The following is an 18,428-nucleotide window of genomic DNA, read 5'->3' on the forward strand; positions in this document are numbered from 1 at the left end:
CATTTTGGTCCGACTCTCCTTCACACCTAGAAGACCGTTACACAGTGCTAGTAGGAAAAGACAAGTGTATTTTTGGGGGCGGAGGTTTATTTAAGATCCTCCTTGAAGAGGTAGGGTTTCAGATGTATACAACACAAATATACCACAATTTATAGTACACAAGAACAACACAATATATACTGCTCAAAAAAATAAAGGGAACACTAAAATAACTGAATGAATTAAATATTCTTATTAAATAATTTTTTCTTTACATAGTTGAATGTGCTGACAACAAAATCACACAAAAACGATCAATGGAAATCAAATGTATCAACCCATGGAGGTCTGGATTTGGAGTCACACTCAAAATTAAAGTGGAAAACCACACTACAGGCTGATCCAACTTTGATGTAATGTCCTTAAAACAAGTCAAAATGAGGCTCAGTAGTGTGTGTGGCCTCCACGTGCCTGTATGACCTCCCTACAACGCCTGGGCATGCTCCTGATGAGGTGGCGGATGGTCTCCTGAGGGATCTCCTCCCAGACCTGGACTAAAGCATCCGCCAACTCCTGGACAGTCTGTGGTGCAACGTGGCGTTGGTGGATGGAGCGAGACATGATGTCCCAGATGTGCTCAATTGGATTCAGGTCTGGGGAACGGGCGGGCCAGTCCATAGCATCAATGCCTTCCTCTTGCAGGAACTGCTGACACACTCCAGCCACATGAGGTCTAGCATTGTCTTGCATTAGGAGGAACCCAGGGCCAACCGCACCAGCACATACAAGGGGTCTGAGGATCTCATCTCGGTACCTAATGGCAGTCACGCTACCTCTGGCGAGCACATGGAGGGCTGTGCGGCCCCCCAAAGAAATGCCACCCTACACCATGACTGACCCACCGCAAAACCGGTCATGCTGGAGGATGTTGCAGGCAGCAGAACATTCTCAACGGCGTCTCCAGACTCTGTCACGTCTGTCACGTGCTCAGTGTGAACCTGCTTTCATCTGTGAAGAGCACAGGGCGCCAGTGGCGAATTTGCCAATCTTGGTGTTCTCTGGCAAATGCCAAACGTCCTGCACGGTGTTGGGCTGTAAGCACAACCCCCACCTGTGGACGTCGGGCCCTCATACCACCCTCATGGAGTCTGTTTCTGACCGTTTGAGCAGACACATGCACATTTGTGGCCTGCTGGAGGTCATTTTGCAGGGCTCTGGCAGTGCTCCTCCTGCTCCTCCTTGCAAAGGCGGAGGTAGCGGTCCTGCTGCTGGGTTGTTGCCCTCCTACGGCCTCCTCCACGTCTCCTGATGTACTGGGCTGTCTCCTGGTAGCGCCTCCATGCTCTGGACACTACGCTGACAGACACAGCAAACCTTCTTGCCACAGCTTGCATTGATGTGCCATCCTGGATGAGCTGCACTACCTGAGCCACTTGTGTGGGTTGTAGACTCCGTCTCATGCTACCACTAGAGTGAAAGCACCGCCAGCATTCAAAAGTGAACAAAACATCAGCCAGGAAGCATAGGAACTGAGAAGTGGTCTGTGGTCACCACCTGCAAAACCACTCCTTTATTGGGGGTGTCTTGCTAATTGCCTATAATGTCAACCTGTTGTCTATTCCATTTGCACAACAGCATGTGAAATGTATTGTCAATCAGTGTGTTACGGCTTTCTTCGGTAGAAGGAGAGTCGGACCAAAATGCAGCGTGGTTGATTCGATACATCTTTAATAAAGACGAAACACAAACAATACAAAAAAAACAATAAACGTACCATGAAAACCTATACAGCCTATTTTTTTTTTTTTTATAAAAATAATTTATTATCATCAATACCATTCATTCTTTACAACTCATCATTTCCATACAAACTCAAATAGTGGTATTTTAATTTAAACAAAACAAAAACCCCAAACAAAACCTCAGGGGAGCATCTTCCCTCCCCGTCATCCTACAAACTACCTTTCCCTATCTCCCCGTCCCTAATCTATCCCCTTACAAATCTAAATGACACCCAGCCCTAAACCCCCCTTCCACCTCTCCCGGGCAGCATGCTGCCCCCACTTCCTCTCCTCCCTCTTCATCCTCCCCCTCAAATCTCCTTCCACCCTCCTCACTATCCCTTCCACCCCCCAATCTCTCCCTGTCTTCACCATGTTCTGCCTGGCTTCCCACAGCCCCCGTTTAAAGAGACTCATGAGAAGCCAGAGCAGAAACCTGTCCCTATCCGTCCCTCTCGCTCTCCCTACACCTCTCTCTAACCTGGCCCACGTCAATACAAAATCCCCCCTTACCAAACCTAACAACACCCGTGCCCTAGCCCATACTACTCCGGCAAAGGCACAGTCCCAAAAGACATGGCGTACAGTCTCCTCCCTGCCACAAGAAGATCTTGGACAGGTGGGGGATTGCACCAAACTATACCGGTACATGATGGAACGTACCGGCAAGCACTTATGGAGGCTCAACCAATTCAGGTCCTTGAGCCTGTTGTCCAGACCCCGCGCCTGCACTCCCTCCCAGACCACTTCCGAGATGCCCACTACAGGCGCCGGACTCCCTGCCTTTCTGACCTCCTCGTACAGGTGCCTGTGATCTAAACCTACTCGGGCAACTTCAACCTCAGGGTGCTCACGCAGCCACTTGGCCGCATGACCAAAGTGCCACGGCAGCTGTTCCGCCCGAGGACCCGTGTTAGACCACACCATTACGCTTCTCGCCTGATACGAGAAGAACACCCGCAGGAGGTAACCGGACGGGTGTATCACTGGATGAGCAAGCTCCGTTAACAAGAAAGAAACAAAAATTGCGTCCAGCTTGAGGGGGAAATGTGGTACCCCCCTACCTCCCTCCCCGATGGGACAAAGCATGCGTGCCCTGGCGACCCACTCGCACCTGCCACTCCACATGAACTGAAACACAAGCCTCACTAGAGGCCTCCTCAGACTAGTCGGCAATGGGTAGATGTACGCCAAATACAAAAGAGACGGCAACACATCCACCTTTAGAACCAGGACTTTGCCCATAAAAGACAAATACCTAGCCTTCCACATTGCTAGCTTCCTCTGTACCCCTGCGATACGCATGTTCCAGTTTAGCGTCGCTGAGCCGGAGGTCTCAAAATGGACCCCGAGAATCCTCAGGGCCCCCTCACAGAGAGATAACCCCCCGGGCACATCCGTTCTACCGCGCCATCTTCCGAAAAACTTGACGGAAGACTTTGCATGGTTCAGAACTGCTCCCGACGCTCGGGTGAAATCCCCAAAGATGGCAAGGGACCTTGTCAGGCACGAGTCCTTGCACAGCAGCAAGGAAGTGTCGTCGGCGTACTGCGTCATCTTAACACGCAGCCCACCACTTCCAGGGATCAACAAGCCTTCCACCCCTGTGTCTGCCCTAATGGCAGCCCCCAGAGGCTCCATGTACAGAACGAAGAGGAGAGCCGAGAGTGGGCACCCCTGCCTGACCCCAGACGAGAGGTCAAAAACGTCACCCAAGTGACTATTTACACTAACTCGGCACCCCGCTCCGACATATAATGTACGAATCCATCCTATGAACTTCTCCCCAAATCCTAATCGACCTAACACTCTGAATAAAAATGATCTATTCACGCGATCAAAGGCTTTCGCCTGATCTAGCGCTGCTACCATTAAAGGCAGTCCTCTATCTTCAACCCAAGCGATGGAGTCCCTGATTAACTGTAGGTTCCATCTAATAGAGCGGCCCTCTACCCCGCACGTCTGATCCTCATGGACGACGTAGGGAAGGGCTGTGCGCAACCGGTCTGCTAAAACCTTTGCAAGTAGCTTGTAATCTACACACAGCATGGTCAACGGCCACCAGTTGCCAAGGTCTGTTACTTCCCCCTTCTTATATAAAAGTGACAGCACACCAACAGCCATTGATCCCCCCGGGACCCCCGTCTCAAGGATGACCTTCAAGACTTCGAGGACCACTGGTCCAAGTATACCCCAAAACTTGAGATAAAACTCAGCCGGCAGCCCATCTATCCCAGGCACCTTCCCTTTTCCCATCCTCCTAAGAGCGCTCTCAACCTCTTCTAGTGAGATCTGGGCCTCCATCACTTCTCTAATGTCCTCCGGCAACCGCCTGGACAAGTGTTCTAAAAACACATTTCCCTGCTCTACATCTATTTCCCTTTCCTTAAATAAACCTTGGAAATGATCAGTTGTCACCCTGACCATATCCTCTGGTTCTCTAACTATACTACCATTTTCTTCCCTAACGCCATGCATTACCTTCCTACTCTGTCTGGCCCTAACCGACTTAAAGAACATAGCAGAACAAGTCTCATTATGTTCTAGAAAGCCACTATGCGCACGCTCCAGGAAAGCTCGAGCCTTCCGCTCCTGCAACTCCCTGAGCTGCGCCTTTAGGGTTGCGGATCTCTCCCAGTCAAACGACCCGCCGAGGTTGCCTGCCTCGTACTCGAGTTCAATTAACCTTTGGATACGATCCACCTCCCTCCTCTCCTCCCTTTTTTTCCTCTTGCAATATCCTATTATAAAAGCCCTAATCCTCACCTTAACTAAATCCCACCACTCTACCACCCCCTCGCACATGGACCGGAGACCCTCAAGCCTCCAAAAGAAACCATAAAACCCGTCAACAAAAGCCTGCTCCTCCAGCACATCCCGATCTAGCTTCCAGTACCCCCTACCAAAGAGGCAGACTGGCGACCCCACCTGCAGGAGCACCCCGTCGTGATCCGAAAAGAAAACAGGCAACAGCCGCCCAGACAACTTACCCAAAGACCTGGGTACAAAAATATAGTCGAGCCTCCGCTCAACCCCCCTGGAGTTGCGCCATGTAGGACCGTCCATTTTCGGAGTAGTGTGCAGACCACCATCTACCAGACCATGGCAAGCCATTAGCCTGGCAATGGCGCCTGCACTGCTATCCCCCCCTCTTCCTAAATCTGTATTAAAATCCCCCCCTATCACTAATTTCCTATTTGTGACACACAGGGGCGTCAGACAGTCCACCATCTCCCTCCTGTCTGCCACCACCTGTGGTCCATACACCACCACTAATCTAAAATTACAATCCCTTATCGTGACATCCACCCCTATAACCCTCCCCTGCATTACCACAAAAGAATCCTCCACTTTAACCTCCCTGTGCCCACACAAAATCCCTACCCCCGATGAGTGCACCCCCCCAACACCCCAAACCGACTCCCCCTTGTCCCACTCCCTCTTAAACCTATTAACATCCCCTCCATCCCTCAGGTGAACCTCCTGTAAAAAACAAAAATCAAACCCCACACCCTCCAAATAACTAAAAACCGCCCTCCTCTTAACACAATCCCTTAAACCCCTTACATTTAAACTAATAAAAGTAAAATCAGACCCCATGAAAGAATAAAATAAAAACATGTAATACACTCAAATTCTAAACCCAGACAGAAAAAAACAAAAACAGGAGACTCACCCGATGCTCCCCTGCTCCATATCTACCGGTGATGACACCATCTGTACTCCCAACATCCCCCCCTCTTCCTCCATCTCACCAACCCAGGATGCAGGAATAGTGTTTGGCTCCGGGGTGCCCTGCACCCTGGGTCTACCCCCACAATCCTCCCCCTCCCCAGTGCTGCAGCTGGATTGGAAAAAATTCGGGGAGGCTGAGTCCCCAAACAAAAAACTCCCCACCTCCTCCTGTACCCAGTCCTGAGTCCTGTTAGGTGTGTCCCCACCCAACAGATATTGAGAGCCTGTGGAAACCAGCAGCAACCCAGAGGTTTCTCCCACCCCCATCACTCTCTTGGCCATCCCCTCCCTCTCACTGTCGGCCAATCGCTCCCTCCTCTTCATTCTCTTCTTTGGTGATGACAGCAGTGGAGAGATACCAACCCCCCCGCCCGCCAGCTCCTCCACCATACCCCTCATCTCTTCCACCAGGGCACATTCCCCCCAGTCCACTTGCTCTTCCACCGTCTCCTTCTCCACCACTCCTCCATCGCTTTCTTCTCTCTCATGCTCCTCCACTCGGTTGCCGTCTTCCGCCGCTTTTCCTGGTTCTCCTACTCCCGTGCCTTCCGTTTCCTTCTCTCTTCCTTCCGCCGCTTCTTGCTCCTCCTCCTTCCTTGTGGCCTTCCCCTCTGGACCTGTACTCTGATCATGAGGCGTGCTTCCTTCCCCTCCTCTTCTTCCCCCATCCCCCGCCCCTGCTCCCCCCCCAGCCGCAGACGCATATGACCGCTGACGGGCCGGGCACCCCCGCCACAGGTGTGCTGACGAGCCACACCCATGGCACGTCTTAGGCTTGTCACAATCCCTCGCCTCATGATCCTCAGATGCACAAAATCTGCATTTTCTTGTACTGCATGAGGCGAATATGTGACCGTAGGCCATACAGCGTCTGCAAAATGGGGGCTGACGTGCATAAAACAACGTCCCCCTGTCAGCCCCTAGGGAGAACATAGCAGGAGGATGGAGGTAGCCACCATGTCCCTTTGGGTCCTCTCTGAGGAGGGCCTGGAAACCTCTCCTCCCATTCCAAAACCCAAGGGAGTCTTTGAGGTGCCTTGCTGAGGAGACGTTATCCATATATCTCCCCAGAAAAGCCCTCACCTCTTCGTCCTTAACGTAAGGGTTGTAAATGTTGACAGTTACAACCCTAAAATTATTCTTCGCCAGGCTTGTTATTTCGTAGTGGCACATCGGCCTCTCACCTCCCACTGCTCTTGCCCTTCTCAGGATATCATCGTGTTTTGCCTCTGTATATAGTGCCACGTCATATGCTCCCTCCAACGAGTTGCCTTGGAAACAAAACACGTCCTTCACCGTCAGCTTTAGAATCCCCATCAATATTATCCTTCCAAAAGATTCCCGTCCTAAAGGCTCCATCTCTTTTTCCTTCCAAGCAAACCTAATCGTGTTAGCCAGCCCAATCCCAGGGACCGACCGTGTTGATGTATTTAGCACCATCTCCGCAAGGAGAATGGCGCTCGTTCTCTTCTCTTCCAAAACAAGTGAAAAGAAAAAACAAATGACTGAGCCTATCAGGTGCAAACAAACAGAGACAGGAACAATCACCCACAAAACACTCAAAGAATATGGCTGCCTAAATATGGTTCCCAATCAGAGACAACGATAAACACCTGCCTCTGATTGAGAACCACTCTAGACAGCCATAGACTATGCTAGATAACCCTACTAAGCCACAAACCCAATACCTAACAAAACCCCAGGACAAAACACACCACATACAAAAACCCATGCCACACCCTGGCCTGACCAAATAAATGAAGATAAACACAAAATACTTTGACCAGGGCGTGACACAGTGTTGCTTCCTAAGGGGACAGTTTGATTTCACAGAAGTGTGATTGACTTGGAGTTACATTGTGTTGTTTAAGTGTTTCCTTTATTTTTTTGAGCGGTATACACACACACAATAAAATGTACATGTTGAGGTAATGTTTTTCCTATCCTGACCCGTCTTCTCTTCTCCTTCCCCTCTCAGATGGCGTGAAGAAGCCATGGGACAGAGCCAACTCTGCAGAGAGGTCATCACTGGTATCAAGGTGAGAAACTTGACGGACCAAGTTAGTCTGCCAACTTAGGTCTTAAAATTAGGTTATGTAATCAAGGGATTGGCTGGTTAACTGTGTAAAGGACTGTACACATTTCCATCTGTACACTTAATGCATTATTTGTGCACTTATAATTTTATATTGCATGCTTACTCTCATTTGTAAAATAAATATATTGAGATACTATGTTGTCTGAGAGTGTTTTCCTTGGTTTCTGTAGGGTACGACCTGTGGGGAGCAGCAGCGACACAGATGCCTTAGACTTTGACAGAATGAAGCAGGTAAGGAGCCCTGAAGTGAATTATTGGCACATAAACTTTGTGAATATGAAAACATATACCTGTTATGATTAACTTTTATACTTGGAACAGGAAATCTTGGAAGAAGTTGTTCGTGAATTACACAAGGTGAAGGATGAGATCATTGATGGTGCGTTATCTCTCTGAGTTCCTCATTCACTTCATCCAAGAATGTCTCGATAGCAAATGTACTGTCTGTGGCTAATATCTCTATAGTATGTAGTTTACTGCACTTATGTTTGGAACTGACCAAATTAGGTTGTTATTGGAAGAGAAGGAGAAGTGAGACATGTTATCCTCCAGATGGCGTCAGAGACATATAAACTGAAAGTAATACTGCTGATATACTAGAGTTGGTCTCTGACAGGACAACACATCTTATCTCCATGACAAGACTTGTAACACTCCTGTTGTCTCCTCTCTCTTCCAGTCATTAGACAAGAACTGAGCAGAATCAGCACGACATAATCTGTCATGTACCTTTTGGAACCATTGTCCCCACGGCAACCACTGCTGTGTCTGAGGAGGCAAGGAGAGGATCGAGGCCCGAACTACAACCATTTATTTATTCACGTTGCTGTGATGTTAAAGCAACGTGACAATGTTGCTGTAACACTACAGGAACAGTTTGTTTACGTTCCGTTTGGAAGAATGGGATGGATGGAGGACACTCTCGCACTGATTTTTTCACTTTCTCTGGTCTTGTTTTTCTCTTTTTTTCTTTCTCTATCTGTCCATCGGTAACCAATGTTTACTGTTCTGTTTCCCGTCTTAAAGGAAACAATTATGAAATTCAATTAAGTAACATCTTGGTTTTCTAGGAGTTTTTATTTATAAAATGTTTGTTTGACATTATTATTACTATCATTGTCATTAATATGACTATTATTTATATTATTGTAGATGTAATGGTGTGAATATAAGTAGTAGCAGTTTTAGTGACGACAATAGTAACAAAATTATTATTATAATGACACTGATGATAATCATTTTATGTCAGCCTTTTATATTTTATATTGTAATTTTTTTCTCTTTTGATTTTGTTTTAAAATACAATTATAAGCACATACGGATTTATTTCTCATGACCTGACCTCAACATTTTTAAAGAGTTTTGTATCCTTTTTCGCCAAACACAATTGTGTGTGTGTGTAATCACTGACTGAAATATTTTTTAAAACAGGTCTTGAACCTGAAAGAGAGGGTGGTATATAAACTATTGCTCTTTGGATATTGCAATCTTATGAACAAAAAAAGAATAATACACCACAGTATTTGTGATCATGTTGTTAATAAAATGTTTATTGGCTGCAACGATATGGTGAAGTATTGTTTGTTTTATTATTTCCTTTTATGACCAAGTGCTTCCTGGTAAAAAAAATATGTTATATATATACACACACTAAAATGATTTCAAATAAAACTGTGAACAATGTCTTGGAAAAATGAAGTGACCTCTTTGATTGTGAGAGTTGTGTCTTGATTTGAGTCTTGTGTCTTGATTTGAGTTGTGCTTGATTTGCTGCTTTGATTCAGTGTTTATTCACAAGCATTCACCTAGTCAGACTGTGTATTCATACACTATGGGCCACTAGGAACATAATTTGGCCTATCTGTTCCTTTTAACATATCTCTGTTTTAGTCATACTTTCTAACAACACATAACATCTTTGGCGTATTCATTGGGGATCAATTTAGAGAATTGTTAAGTATAGGGATGAATGATTCCCTACATGACAGAGAACCCCATCTGTACTTCTCCATACACTTCTTATCTGACTTTTCTGTACCATGACTTTGCAACCTCCTGATATGAATAAACTCCTGCAGTCAGTATACAGCACATGTAATGCAGATACATGACTGCATCACAACAGGTGTTACACAACTATCTGGATTGAGAGGTATTTTGTCCCCTTGAGTATACTGACACCTGGAGGTCAGATTAGGAGAACGCCAAAATACCAGATATATTTTACTATATATACAAAATCTTATTACAATGACTGCCAAACCCTAACGACACTGGGCCAATTGTGGGACTCCCAATAACGGCCTGTTGTGATACAGCCTGGAATCAAACCAGGGTCTGTAATGACACCTTTAGTATTGAGATGCAGTGCCTTAGACCGCTGCGCCACTCAAGAGAGCCCATATAGAGTATGTTTACAGAAAACATATATTTGTAGAAAACCCAAGAAACAAAAAACAACTGCAATATGCCCATCCCTATTTCCTGTTGATGTGTAGTGTAATATTAAACATTCAACGAGCCTATGAAACTATGAAATACATCCAATGGACTAGATGGGGCTAATGCCAGTAGGTATCCACAATGTCATTGTGGGCCTTATTAATGTTTCAGCAAGCAAAAAAATATTCACTCTACATAATCAAAAGGAATGCAACTGTTGGTCTAAGCATCCTCACCAGACCCCTCATGGGTGTTTGTGATGTTTGTGGTGTAGGAATTGGTGGCTTGGGACAGAGTTATTTGTGTTATCAGAGAGGGAAAGGCGAAGCGACAGGGTTTACTCAAAAGTCTGTCCACAAAAATAAAACAACGAAATTATGAATTTTTGAATGGAGGTCAAGAGAGTGTCGAATTTAGTCAACAAAAAAAAGAATTGCTTATTTGCAACGTGAGGCTTATTTGTTCGACTATAAGTTCCGCAATGGTTAGGTTGTTACGAATGCACTGGTATAAGTGGAAGCAAATGACATTTAGGCAACTCTGAAAAAAACTACGTTATATCGGAGTTTTCACACGAGCATATGCCCTCTCATTGGCTAGAATGGTCCCACCTGATCTCGCCTTCTCCCATCTTTGAGGACATGTATTTTCATCGTTAGAGCGGTCACTCGACTGTCTTGTCAATATAATTGATCATCGAAGAGGAACAACAGGGGCAGGGGGTGTTTGTGGGGCAAATGAGCACAGCACAGGCTGCGTGAGAAGTAAGCTGGTAGGATTCAACATGGCATCGGGCGATACGCTTTATATTGAGGCGGACGGCTCGGAGATGCCGGCCGAACTAGTGGAGTTACACGAGATAGAGGTGGAAACGATACCGGTAGAGACTTTCGAGACTACAGTGGTCGGGGGAGACGACGACCAGCCGATGATAGCACTCCAGCCGCTGGTATCAGACGACCCGAATTCGATCCACCACCACCATCAAGAAGTGATCCTAGTGCAGACAAGAGAGGAAGTTGTTGGCGGGGATGATTCGGATATGCTTGCGGACGGGGGTTACGAGGATCAAATCCTCATCCCCGTCCCAGCACCCGGGGTGGAAGACGAGTACATCGAACAGACTCTGGTGACTGTAGCCGGGAAAAACTCGGTTGGTCGGACGAAGAGAGGGGTAGGCGGCAGTGGCAAAAAAACTGGCCAAAAGAGTTATTTGGGTGCTGTAGAACCAAGCAGTAGAAAATGGGAACAGAAGCAGGTGCAAATAAAGACTATGGAGGGGGAATTCTCTGTTACAATGTGGGCTTCGGGTAAGTCGTCGGTTCTATCTAATGTTACTGTAGCTAACGTTATATGTGTTCTCTCCCCACATTGTTTGTACTTGGTAGTTAACTTGTGCAAGATTCTTGCCAAGAGGCCTTGTTGCAGGGCGTAGACGTTTTGCACCAGTCTATTCCCTCGTAGTTCGCCAAGCCACCTTCGGGATCACTTTTAGAAGTGCAGAAATGTGTCTCGGTTAGATTGAAATGTTTTTGTTTTGGAGGCCATGTTTTTAGATGTTGCTGGGCGCCGCCATGTTCCCCGAGAACCAGTATGGCGGCCCGAAAAAATGGCGATAGAGCGGCCGGGCGAAGATGGCGGCGGTCGGGGGTGCAAGCGCGCTGCTGGCTCCAGAGAGTAGGCCCCGACGGCGTAACTAGCTAGTTGGGTGCCTTACGTTAACTTTGCGGATAAGTAGCTACTTCAGCCGCGATTACAATAACTGGGTCAGTAACCCTGTAACTTAGTTTTGTTCGATTTAAACGGCTGGCCAAATATATTGTCCAACAAGTTATTTCAAGTCCATTGATGCTTTTCTTCTGCCTAGCCAGCCAACGTTACCTTTTTTACACGCGACAGCTAGCGAGTTCTCAATCAAGTATAGTGGCTGGCTAGCAACACAAGCTAGTTAACGTTCCTAAAAACTACGACCCTACACAGCTTGCATTGTACAAGCACCGTTTAACCGCATTTGGATCCAGCATGAATGATAAACATTCTCCGTTCGCGTGCTAGGCTAACTAGCAAACCCAATAATCCTGGCGTGGCTACCAAAATGCGACTAGCAGCAGAGCGAGAAACAACGTTAGCTGATAAACTGTGCAGGGGATCAAGGTGATGCATGTTCATAGTAGTAATTTTAATCAGCATCAATGATTGTATACATTAAATGTCACTGTTTTGTAAAAACAAAGCTATACTGCTAGCTATATTGTCTATAAATATTGCTTCAGTGTTTTTTTTGTATTGCTGTTTTCAAACAGATTAGTAGCCTAAAGGCCGTCAGATGGCGATATTGAGTCGTTTCACCTTACCGTCCAAACGCAAAACGTACACTATGGTTAGAATTTGCAACATGTATTATATGAATTCTAGCTAGATGGCTAACATTATCAAGCTGGCTAACATTAGTTAGGCTATTGGTTAAGGTTAGCTATTATTGTTGCGAAGTTGGGTGGGTCTATAATGTGAACGTCTAGCAACCCAAAGTTTGCGAGTTCAAATCTCATCTTCAGCAGGGTGGTTGGTTGAGTGTATTAAAAAACCACCCAAAACTCCTCATATTTTGTGAAAATGTTTAATTTTGTTGTTTGTTATAAGGTTGGTAGCAACATGTGAAAATCTGTGGCAGCTCAAGTTGACTACAAAACCCACAATGCAATGCGCTCTCTGAGCTGGGTAGCTAGCTAGCTAGCAAACATAGCTACACACAATACCATAGTCAATATCAGCATGTGAAGTAGCTAGTTGGCTGTAAAATCGCCTAAACAAATGGCAATATCAATTTAGGAGTCTAACCATGTTCAACTGGCCAATCAATGTGTCTGAGTGGAGTCTGACATTTGCAACAGCCCCATGCAATGCACCCTGGACTGAAGAAGCAGACAAGAAGGAGAAATGTGTTAGACCCTCTGCTAAATTCCATATTTCTCTATGTAGGAATATAGCAAAAAAATATGATCAATGGCTCATTCGAGTGAAGATGACCTCGTGTAAAGACATCGTCCAGTTTTGAAATCTGATGTATGATAGATGTTATTGCAATCTAAAAGTCGTATTGCTATTAACTTCCAGTGTAGTGGGAGCGGCTTTATCACAATGCTACAGTATGTCATTCCGGCCAAATGGATGCCTGCTTGAACGGCAGTAGCAATAAATGACCCAGGGAATCAATAGAACATTGCTCAGATGCAGAAAAATATATATTCAAAATGGGTGAATATTTACTTTAGGTAACAATCTGTCTTATGTAACCATACCTAACTTTGAACATAATACTAATTTGAGTGTCCCGGATTTACATTTACTATGTTACGTCTAGTCTGAGACCAGGCCGCCATGCTAGATTGGCTAATGCTACTTCCTGATGTCGGGCCCTGCTTTAAGCCAGGGGTTTACAACAGGCTGATGAAACCTGATACGCAACATCTTGGCATTCCTAGGCATTAGCCACTTTAGCATGGTGGTGGAAGTCGTGTTTTAATAAAGTATGCATATTTTTACCTTCTCGCCATTTTTAAATAGGGGCAGCAGGTAGCCTAGTGGTTAGATCGTTGGGCCAGTAACCAAAAGGTTGCTAGATCGAATCCCTGGGCTGATAAGGTAAAATCTGTCATTCTGATCCTGAACAAGGCAGTTGTTCCTAGGCCGTCATTGTAAATTAGAATTTGTTCTTAATTTACTTGCCCAGTTAAAGGTTAAATAAATATTTAAATGTATATATTAGTTAAGGAAAGTGATTAATTTGCGGCCTGAATGGAGAATGTTTTACATATGAACCGGTCCACGGGGGATACGAGTGTGTCAAGGTAGGCCCTAGTTTTGTTGCACCTGGACTACTGTTCAGTCGCGTGGTCAGGTGCCACAAAGAGGGACTTAAGGCTCAACAGGGCAGCAATGGCTGTTCCTTAGATGTACACTGAGAGCTAACATTAATATGCATGTCAATCTTTCCTTGCTCAAAGTGTAGGAGAGATTGACTTCATCACGACTTGTATTTGTGAGAGGTATTGACATGTTGAATGGACCGAGCTGTCTGTTTGAACTACTGGCACACAGCATACCCCACAAAACATGCCACCAGAGGTCTCTTCACAGTCCAGAACAGACTTTGGGAGGCGCACAGTACATAGAACCATGACTACATGGAACTCTATTCCACATCAAGTAACTCATGCAAGCAGTAAAATTTGATTTAAAAAAAAAACAGATAAAATACACCTCATGGAACAGTGGGGACTGTAAAGCAACAAACATAGGCACAGACACGTGCATACAAACACAATAACATGTACACATGGTTTTTGTGTTGTGTATATGTGGTAGTAAAGTAGGGGCCTGAGGTCACACACTTAATGTGTTATGAAATCTGTTGTGAATGTAAAGTTTTTAATGTTATAACTGCTTTAATTTTTCTGGACCCCAGAAAGAGTAATTGGGATCCATAATAAATACAAATGAAATGACTCAATATCGCCATCTGCTGGCGCTTGGGCAAACTGCAATGATTTACCCCGGTCTTGTATGGCTATTTTCGGTTAAGTCCCTGCATTGTATCCTAGATGACAAAAAAGACATTGACCATGAGTCAGTTGTTGAAGAACAGATCATTGGGGAGAATTCCCCTCCGGACTACTCTGAATACATGACGGGGAAGAAGCTGCCCCCTGGAGGGATACCTGGCATCGACCTGTCAGACCCCAAACAGCTGGCAGAGTTTGCCAGGTCAGTGTCTATCTGCCTAAACTCACCTGTCCATCAAGGGTATGTACAGTAAACACACCCTCAAATTAAAAAAAACTATTGTTTGGCCTAAACTCTAACACACAAAATTTACACCTATGCTCTCTTGTAGCTCACCTTGTAAATTGGTGTTTAGCAAGATGCCAGGATTTGTGATTCTCTTCATGTTGTCTGCCTGTCTTGGAAGGCAGCACTTGATGAGGCAGCTTTTCTGTAGTAGATGTCAGAGGTATCTGGCCCGATCTCCTTCCTAAAGGGAGTGTTGAGCCCGGATATTTCTTACTGTCCCGTTTGGATGCTGTGTTCTTAGTTCCTTCAGTGACTCTGCTGGTCCCTATGGTCAGAACTCAGTGTGGTAAGTTCTAGAGTCCTTTCTACGAGAGCCTTTATATCTCTGAACACTGTCAACACACTGACACAGAGCACTTTAACACCGTGATAGCAGGAAACCGGCTGTTGTCAGCCATACTGGAACACTTGCATGGGTGCTGGTTTATATTCACTGGTTAGGAATTGAACATGCTTAATTAGATTTTGTATATGGACAACATATGATTTGAGTTCTGTTCCCTGTGAATGCAATAGGCTGAAAGTTAACTCCATATCCAATGTTTTCTCAGGATGAAGCCGAGGAAGGTAAAAGAAGACGACGCGCCCAGGACGATAGCCTGCCCTCACAAAGTAAGTAGTCTGTTTCCAACGGTTTCTTTCCTGCCCAGTAGGGGTGTTAAGGTACATGTATTCTCGAAAGGTTCGGGGACCTCTGTTCTGTCCGCATTGTGAACCCAAATTAATATATAATAAATGCAACTACTGGGACTGTGGGCTATGCCTACGCTGCGTATATCTCCAGTTTGGTAACATTTTGTCTTCAGTAGCTTACAATGGCGATGGACCGAGAGCATGTCACCACTGCTCAACGAGAATAGCCTATGCAGCTGCCAACAACTCAAACATGTTGACACATTTATTCTGACATCACCGCAGTATTCTTACCAATGGAAGATGGAAACGTACACAAAAAAACGTGGCTTAGTCTCTTCTCTGCATTCAAGCATTTCTTCACAGCTGATTCTGACCAGGCCAAAGAAAGTACAAGAGCGATGGGTATGTTTATAGCCGCAGATATGTGCACATTCTCAGTGGTTGAGAAGAATCGGGGGTTTGAGCACCTCGTGAAAGTGCTCAGAGCGCGTTACAAACTTCGTCCTCTCCTACCCATTTCAGCACAGGTAGTACCCACTCTATATACGCAAGCTGAAGTTGTCAGTGAACTGTTGCGCTTACTACAGATGGATGGACCTCCAGGGCTATAGAGAGCTACTTAACAGTGACAGTCCAGAGTGGGAAATGAGAAGTACATATGTTTCTCTTTGCATGAAAACTTTCTAGCATAGGCCTACACAATGTCTGAGCCATGTTTACATATTTATTTCACACAGGTATTGCACTTTATTTTAGTGTCATTTAAGAAAATGCCAAATGTTGGTATTCCTAAATGTGCTCTCATCAGGTATTATGACTCATGATCATACATTAAGACATGCATTAAGAATACTTTCCTATTGAGTTGGTGAGCAGTTGTTTGGGGTTAACTGCCTTGCTCATGGGCAGATTATTGCACCTTGCCGGCCCGGTGTACACCTACACCGACCTTTCGGTTACTGGCCCAACGCTCTTAACCTCTTAGCTAGCTGTCGCTGTAATAGATGTCTTTAATGTTTTGTACACTGTGTATATGGAATCGGGTATACCAACACTTTCTATAAATCTCTCCCTCAGGGCTGCACAAAGATGTTCAGGGACAATTCAGCGATGAGGAAGCATCTCCACACCCACGGGCCTCGTGTGCACGTCTGTGCCGAATGTGGCAAGGCCTTCGTAGAGAGTTCCAAACTCAAACGTCACCAACTCGTTCACACAGGGGAGAAACCCTTCCAAGTACGTACCTGGTCTGCATAAATTCTCCTATGAGATTGATGCAAAAAGACAAATGCATGTCGAGTAACTGCACACACATTTACCATTGACTCCTATATCCTAATACACCTCTCCTTTTGTCCATCCATGTTCTCCTTCCTGTGTGCAGTGTACCTTTGAGGGCTGTGGGAAGAGGTTTTCGCTGGACTTTAACTTGCGCACACACGTTCGAATCCACACCGGAGACCGGCCCTACGTATGCCCCTTTGACGGCTGCAATAAGAAGTTTGCCCAGTCAACCAACCTCAAGTCTCACATCCTCACACACGCCAAAGCCAAAAACAACCAATGAGAGCCCTCCGATCTGCCCCAAGTCCCACCCCCACAGCAGCATCTTAACGACACCACACGTCAAACCTCCTTTGATGAAAGAAGGAAATGATTGAAAAATACTTTTTGATAAATACGGAGATTAAATTCTCCCTTCTCCTATTGGTTGACTGAAGAACACAGTGGCACTCTTCAAAAAGATGAAACCCCTCTCCCAACCTCCCACCCCCCTCTCTCCTCACTTCATAGCGGCTTCATTTGTATTGCCATAAATATGGAACTCATGGACTAACAGACTATTCTTTCTGCCATGGAGCTGCATGAGAGAGAGCAATCAGGCTATTCTTTCTGCCATGGAGCTGCATGAGAGAGAGCAATGAGGCTATTTTTCCACTTTCAGCATAGATTTTAATTTTCTATTTCTACAAGTGTGCATATTGTACACTTATTTTGGGATATGTTCAGTAAGACAATTTGATTGTTTTTTTTCCACCCTGAGTATTTAGATCCACTTACCATATGATAGTCCTGGCAAGACGTGCGTTACTGTACCGTCACATTGCTTCAAAGTATTTTCTGAAAAAAGTTTTGGTCTGCATCTTAATCTTTACTTTTGGTTATATTCCTTCTAACCATTAAACCATCTTGTATACTTGTATTGTATGGCTGTTGACATGATTTAGACTGTGATAGAGGTGTGGTTTTTAAATTGTTAACCAATTTAACTTTTAGTCATGAGTTGATTTATCTTTTTTCATGAATTGTCAACTTTGCTAAGAAACATGTCCCTACCGTTGATTCACTGCGAGCCTGTCTATTTGAATACTAAAATGTATTAAATTAAATCGCCAGAGTGACCATCTGTTTCTTTGTTAGAATGTAATGTACAGGCATCATCAACCATGAACTTTCTTTGTTGATATTTGCACCCCATGCATTTCAACGGCCCACAATAAAAAGGTCATCCCAAAAAATCATTTTTTTCCCACTAATTTCTAGGCCTGGTGTGAGGGTGGCGTGTTGTCATAAGTGTGGTGAAATACCTATTGCTTGCCTATACTGGAGACATGGGGCCAATCCCAAATCAACCTCTAAGCCCTATGAACTTGTGGAGATCTGAGAGGATTTGATTGGTTTAGTCAATATGGTGAAACTTTCACCTAGCCTATTAGAGAGCAAGGTGGAGCTGTTGCCATATTACTAACACCTGTCAAATCCTCTGATCTCCAGAAGCACATGGGGCGTAAGGGTCGATTTGGCTTTGGGAAATAGCTTATTGCTTGTCTATACCTGAGACATATCTCTCCTATAACTGAGAGAAATAGCCATAATTTCAAATGTACATGAAGTGCCCAGGGGAA

At 45.2% G+C, this 18,428-nt stretch overlaps 2 protein-coding genes across 14 annotated transcripts in view; both read left to right on the plus strand.

Moving 5' to 3' along the window:
- The window catches only part of LOC110522454 (ena/VASP-like protein), a 152,196-nt gene extending 142,901 nt beyond the window's left edge, over positions 1 to 9,295 (plus strand). For all 7 annotated transcript variants that reach the window (XM_021600860.2, XM_021600863.2, XM_021600859.2 and 4 more), the window contains 4 exons: positions 7,474 to 7,534; positions 7,764 to 7,824; positions 7,915 to 7,972; positions 8,273 to 9,295. In XM_021600860.2, coding sequence (XP_021456535.1) covers positions 7,474 to 7,534; positions 7,764 to 7,824; positions 7,915 to 7,972; positions 8,273 to 8,310 — 218 coding nt within the window. In that variant the 3' untranslated portion in view covers positions 8,311 to 9,295. The remainder of the gene's footprint in view (positions 1 to 7,473; positions 7,535 to 7,763; positions 7,825 to 7,914; positions 7,973 to 8,272) is intronic.
- A 1,304-nt stretch (positions 9,296 to 10,599) lies between these two features.
- LOC110522456 (transcriptional repressor protein YY1) lies at positions 10,600 to 18,041 on the plus strand. 7 transcript variants are annotated; one of them, XM_021600866.2, is made up of 6 exons: positions 10,600 to 11,345; positions 14,649 to 14,838; positions 15,128 to 15,172; positions 15,438 to 15,498; positions 16,600 to 16,758; positions 16,907 to 17,396. In XM_021600866.2, exons 1-6 carry the CDS (start codon positions 10,820 to 10,822, stop codon positions 17,087 to 17,089), a joined length of 1,164 nt encoding a protein of 387 aa, XP_021456541.1. In that variant the 5' UTR covers positions 10,600 to 10,819; the 3' UTR covers positions 17,090 to 17,396. The 7 variants fall into 7 exon arrangements, with proteins under 7 accessions (XP_021456541.1, XP_021456545.1, XP_021456547.1 ...); XM_021600865.2 differs by having other exon boundaries at positions 10,820 to 11,345; positions 14,637 to 14,838; positions 16,907 to 18,041; XM_021600868.2 differs by having other exon boundaries at positions 10,820 to 11,345; positions 14,637 to 14,799.
- Positions 18,042 to 18,428: the final 387 nt, after the last annotated feature.

This window comes from Oncorhynchus mykiss, chromosome 4 (assembly GCF_013265735.2).
Source record: "Oncorhynchus mykiss isolate Arlee chromosome 4, USDA_OmykA_1.1, whole genome shotgun sequence".
Taxonomy (NCBI): Eukaryota; Metazoa; Chordata; class Actinopteri; order Salmoniformes; family Salmonidae; genus Oncorhynchus; species Oncorhynchus mykiss.